Source organism: Dreissena polymorpha, chromosome 2 (assembly GCF_020536995.1).
Source record: "Dreissena polymorpha isolate Duluth1 chromosome 2, UMN_Dpol_1.0, whole genome shotgun sequence".
Classification (NCBI taxonomy): domain Eukaryota; kingdom Metazoa; phylum Mollusca; class Bivalvia; order Myida; family Dreissenidae; genus Dreissena; species Dreissena polymorpha.
Window position 1 is genome coordinate 42,346,618 of NC_068356.1, and position 5,204 is coordinate 42,351,821.

At 39.0% G+C, this 5,204-nt stretch overlaps 1 protein-coding gene across 1 annotated transcript; it reads left to right on the forward strand.

Moving 5' to 3' along the window:
* Positions 1-1,395: 1,395 nt before the first annotated feature.
* Positions 1,396-4,228, forward strand: LOC127866786 (transcription factor ATOH8-like). The gene has a single exon (XM_052407591.1). It carries the CDS (start codon positions 1,880-1,882, stop codon positions 2,969-2,971), a length of 1,092 nt encoding a protein of 363 aa, XP_052263551.1. The 5' UTR covers positions 1,396-1,879; the 3' UTR covers positions 2,972-4,228.
* The last annotated feature ends 976 nt before the right edge of the window (positions 4,229-5,204 follow it).

The window sequence follows — 5,204 nt, forward strand, 5'->3', positions numbered from 1 at the left end:
AGAACTGCCAGTTAAGACGAGGTCCGCTTTATCGACCACAGAGCCCTCATGCTCAATTCCTTGTTAAGAAATCGGGCAAAGCACCACGCTCTCGGTGCACACTTTATTGGCACCTGCTTGCTTTCATTTCGTCCAAAGATGGCTATTTTAATAATTATAAAACATGATGTGAAAAGCTGTTCTCAAATCGCAAAATGCTCGGTTGTAAGACCACGCTGTAAAAACTTATATCAGCAATGGAATCTTCGTTGGAAACATCATTTGAATGCATGAACAGGTGTTTTGCATATTTTATTGCTTATGTTATTTCTTATTATGAGGCTGTTAAGATACAAAACATTGGTGACAATGACATTTATAACATTATTGAGTTTATAATACGCCGAGTAATGCAGCGAGCGCTTTGGATTTTTTGACAGTAACTGTTGATAATTAATGTACAAGCAATGTTATAACATTGCAGAACACGGAAAATACAGACAAAATGAAAACAGCATTATATTAAAAGGTAATATAGGCGCGAACTTATCACAATAATCTGACCCCCCCCCCCCCTCCCCCTCCCACACATAAACACCAACTTAATTGTTCTATAAACATTAGACTTTTTGCATGTACGTCATCCCAGATCAGCCTCTGCAGTCCACACAAGCGGTGACGAGACTTGTTTTCGCTTTTCTGGTACTTTTTTCGTAGTAAGTATTTTTTTAGCGAAAATCCAGTTATTGCATAAAGTGTCGTCCCTGATTTCCCCGTGGGGTATGCACAGGCTAATCTCGGATGACATTTTACGCACATTGATTAAGCTTAGTTTTCTCAGAACAAGATTTGTATCTTTTCACAAATGACCGTGCTCTGTGAAAATTGGGTTTAATGCATGTGCGTAAAGTGTCGAACCAGATAAGCCTGTGCGGACTGCACAGGCTAATTTGGGACGACACTGTACGCACATGCATTATGCCCAGTTTTCTCAGAACGCGACTCAAATAATGGGATAAGAAGACATATCATAGTCATGTATGAACATGACGTTGTCATACTTCACATCGCAAATCTATTTATTAAAAACGGTTTATGTACATGGAAACAATGTAATAATTTGGTAAATTCGATAGTAGAACGCATATTGTCGTCAACGCTCAAAGGAACGCAAAATAATATAATTGTGTTATTCATTCTGTTTTGTGTGTTTTGTTTTCTTTTGAATATTATATACATGAATTATTAGCTTAAACCGCTATGTCGTACCGGATGGGGTCGGGATTTAACGCAACAGGGTCGGGACAGTTAATAAAACCCACCCCTCAGTCTACAGCGTCAATGCGCGCTCCATATCTAGCGCAGTGATAAGTCAATAAACAAGCCCGATAGGCGAACATTCCGCTCTATAACCATCTGGCAGACAGTGTGGCGAGCGCTCTAATGTAATCACATTCACGCTGTACCGTACATTATTACAACCGTGCGAATGAAAATCCGATCAGTTGTCGATAGTCAGTGCGAGAGAAAGCATCGCCGTGTTACCGCTCTTCTTAACACGATAATTATCATATTGTGAATTAATGTGTTGTCTAAATAAGAGACTTAAAACAGTAAAGAGTAAATCGGACTTTAATTTCAAATTAATTTGAAATACACGGACAAGAATTGGACATTATTGTTTTGTGTCTGTACATTGCGTTTTAAATAAAACGCGACTAAAAGACGCATATATACGTGCGATTTTATTTAATATGGTATTTTAATTGAAAGTCCAGTTTTTATTGTGTGTGTCAATCGCTGTTGGACTAGTGAAATAAAGGCAAGTGACAATGGATAATTTAGAAATATAATACTCTGCGTAACACATACCAGGAATTGATATTGATGAAGTGATACAATGGCGTTAGAATTGACAGTTCGCCATCGGAATGTGCGGTCGCCTCTGTTAGTGGTCCCCACTCCGGATTTAAAACTTTACAAGAGACAAATCGGCTCTGACTCCGAATTCTCCTCGTCGGACACCCCGAGAAAGAACAAGCGGAAGCTGAGTGAACCGAAGCGCAGAACCACTGACTTTAGCATTAAACGCTTGTGTCCGGATAGTCCCGGAAGCGCGTGCTCGGAAAGTGGGCGGAGCGAGGAGTCTACACCAGAGCGCGTGCACGAAGACTCGCGCGACTCCGGGGACACCACCAGCCCTGATCTCAACCTTGACAAAGACAGGCTGCACCCTCACCATCCTCACCTGCGGCCGCCCTTCATGTACCCCGACTTCCGGCATCATCCTTACGTCTTACCGCCATTTTATTATGGACAGTTTCCTCCCGGTTTACCGGCAACGGCGCCTCATTTACCGCCGGGGTTTCCGGCTTTCAGTGCCGGTGGGTTGCCGACAATACCAAGTTTTGGTGTCCATGGACATTTAATGCAGCATAATACCCATAATTCTAGTCAAGAAGAAACCAGCAGATCCACTTCACCTCCGCCATCTCCGACGCCGGTGTCAACGTCCTCGCCGTCCAAACACCGTGTGTCAAAGAAAAAAGACAATCGTAATAATTTTAATACAAGAAACTCAGAATGTGACCTGAGCCCTAAACCCTCTCAGTCGGACGATGAGACCGGAAGTAATTTGAACAGTTCGCCGGAAAGTCCGAGAGACAGCAGCAACAGCCGGAAGTGCAGAAAGAACTATAAAAACATGACTCGTGAACGCCGCGTGGAGGCGAACGCACGAGAAAGGACACGTGTTCATACTATTAGTGCAGCGTTCGATGGCTTGCGCCGCGCGGTTCCGTCCTACTCGTACAACCAGAAACTTTCCAAGCTCGCCATTCTTCGGATCGCGTGCAGTTATATAAACGCTCTGAGCAAGCTGGCGGACTCGGATATTTGCAGTCCCCAGATGAAGGACGTGTCGTTTGCGGAGTGTGTGGACTCGTGTACACGGACCATTCAGACAGAGGGCAAGGCCCGACGCCGACACTAGGCATCCCATCGACACCCCTATCTTGCACGCGGTGGAGTTATGTTGTCACCTCCGCCAGTGTTCTGTTCTCTTGTTGCTACATTACACACTTTATAAATGTAATGGAACTTCTGGCAAAACTGTGATCTCGGACAAAACACTCTTCAAGTTTCCAGTTTGAATGTTACAAAATATTGCGTATAAATGTTGTTGTTTTGTATTACAAAAGATCAGGATATAAGACTCAGAAAGAAAAACGTTTATTCTTAATTTAAATTAAAAAAATCCTAAAAACACTTCAATTTATAGTGTTGTTATTGATTTGGAATACAATTATTGAAATATGTGAAGTAAACTGATAATGTTTGATAAGTGTTTTATGTTGCTATTTTTGTATCTAGTCAGTTATTTGTATTTAATTAAACCGCTCATTATTTTTTGAGAAAATCGCTTCTTAACTTTTAGAGATGTACAATATAAGATAATATCTCTTAGTTTGTAACTGTTAGGAGGGTAAATGACATATCGTGTGCTTTATATTTAAGGGCTAACCTCATAACTGTAACTACATGTATTGTAAAGTTCTATTTTACAACTTGTCGATTGTTCATAAACAGCTTTTGGTGCAAGATCCATTTCAAATGCTATATGTTAATGTGTAGGTTTTATCTATATTTATATCAAACGCTGCTGAAAAATCCCGGGCTATTTTAAGTTCGATTATTGGCCACTTTTCACGACGCGTTAAAACTCATGTCTCCCATGGATAAAATTGCTCGAGCTTTCAAGCCATCTGGCCGCGCGGGAGATTGTTTAGTGGCACGCATTGAAATCCTACTGGCGACAGAAAGTCTGCGGATTAAAATTGATTATAACCCCAGCGTGCCGCGAAGCATTAACATTTGTATCCTCTTTTTTAGTGTTAAAAGTAACAAATACACACTGTCGTTTTTACTTTTCCAAATGTAAGTTCAGTTTGACAAAATTAAAATAAACATTATGAAATATATGTTAATTGTGAGTAAACGCTATTGTGTTAATTATACCGTATCAGATGCATATATTTTATGTTCAATGGGGTTGTTACTTGTTATGTTTGGGGACATTATTTGAGGGTTCAAGATGAACAAAACATGTTCACTTCATATTCTATACGTTTATTTTGTTGCGTTACGTTCAAATCACAAAAAAAATGGTTCTTGAAGATCGTTGCATAATTTGAAAACGATTTGTCGTAAGATTCGAGTATTAAAATGTTAAATTAAAATCGAAAATAGTGTTCCTTTTATTGTGTTATTTTGTATTTGTTCAGTTGGACGCTGCCGTTTGACGATTATGATGAGTTGTATTGAATGGCCATGGGATTCTGATAAGGAGAAGGATAATGATGTCAGTGTTGATGATGTTGATGATGATAACGACGTTGACGGCAACGATGATGACGAATATAATGACCATAAAGATTTAAATCATCCTTCATGGTTAAGTTGATACAAACACAAACATTATCTGTTGTTTAAATTGTCAAATTTAATGATTTCAAACTTAAAAGATAATGAAAGCAAACGTTGAGCTGATAAACTCGAATTAAGTTAGATGTACAATGTTTCAAATCAGTTCCTAAAGAAACGCGCAGTCTGTTAAATACATTGAGCGCAACCCACATAGCGGAAGGCGGGCTTGTTTTCCACTATGCAAATTAAATGAAGTGAAATATTTCAAGGAGAACGATGTCCCGCGGACTGGCAGACTTCTAGGCGCTGCTTTGTCACCTGTTGAAAAGTTGAGAAGTATTTGATAACGATAATACGTGTCGGTGTCTAACTTATACAGCACCTTGTTAACCCAACGCACTGTGCCTGGTGGCTCAAACTGAATCGACCAGCCGTTCATTATTTGATCAAATTATTTATTTTGACTTAATTGTTCATCGTTAAAGATATGTTTTTTTTATTGTAAACACATTTTAATGTTAAAATAATTTGCATATGTTTGGTAATAACATTGCTTTTAAAATTAATTTTATTTGAATCTGAAGTTAATGTAAGGTAAGATGGTCGTTTAAGTGTTGAGCTACTGGACCCTGAACGAGTCTCGTGAAGAAAGAAAGATCGGAAGCTTTGTTTTTATTATTATTCCAAAAATACTTAACACGACACATGCGCTTTCCAACCAAACAAATAAAAATTATTTCCTTATATTCATAAAAAATGTAATATTATAACTTATAATTAACATTCGTTGAATGAACATA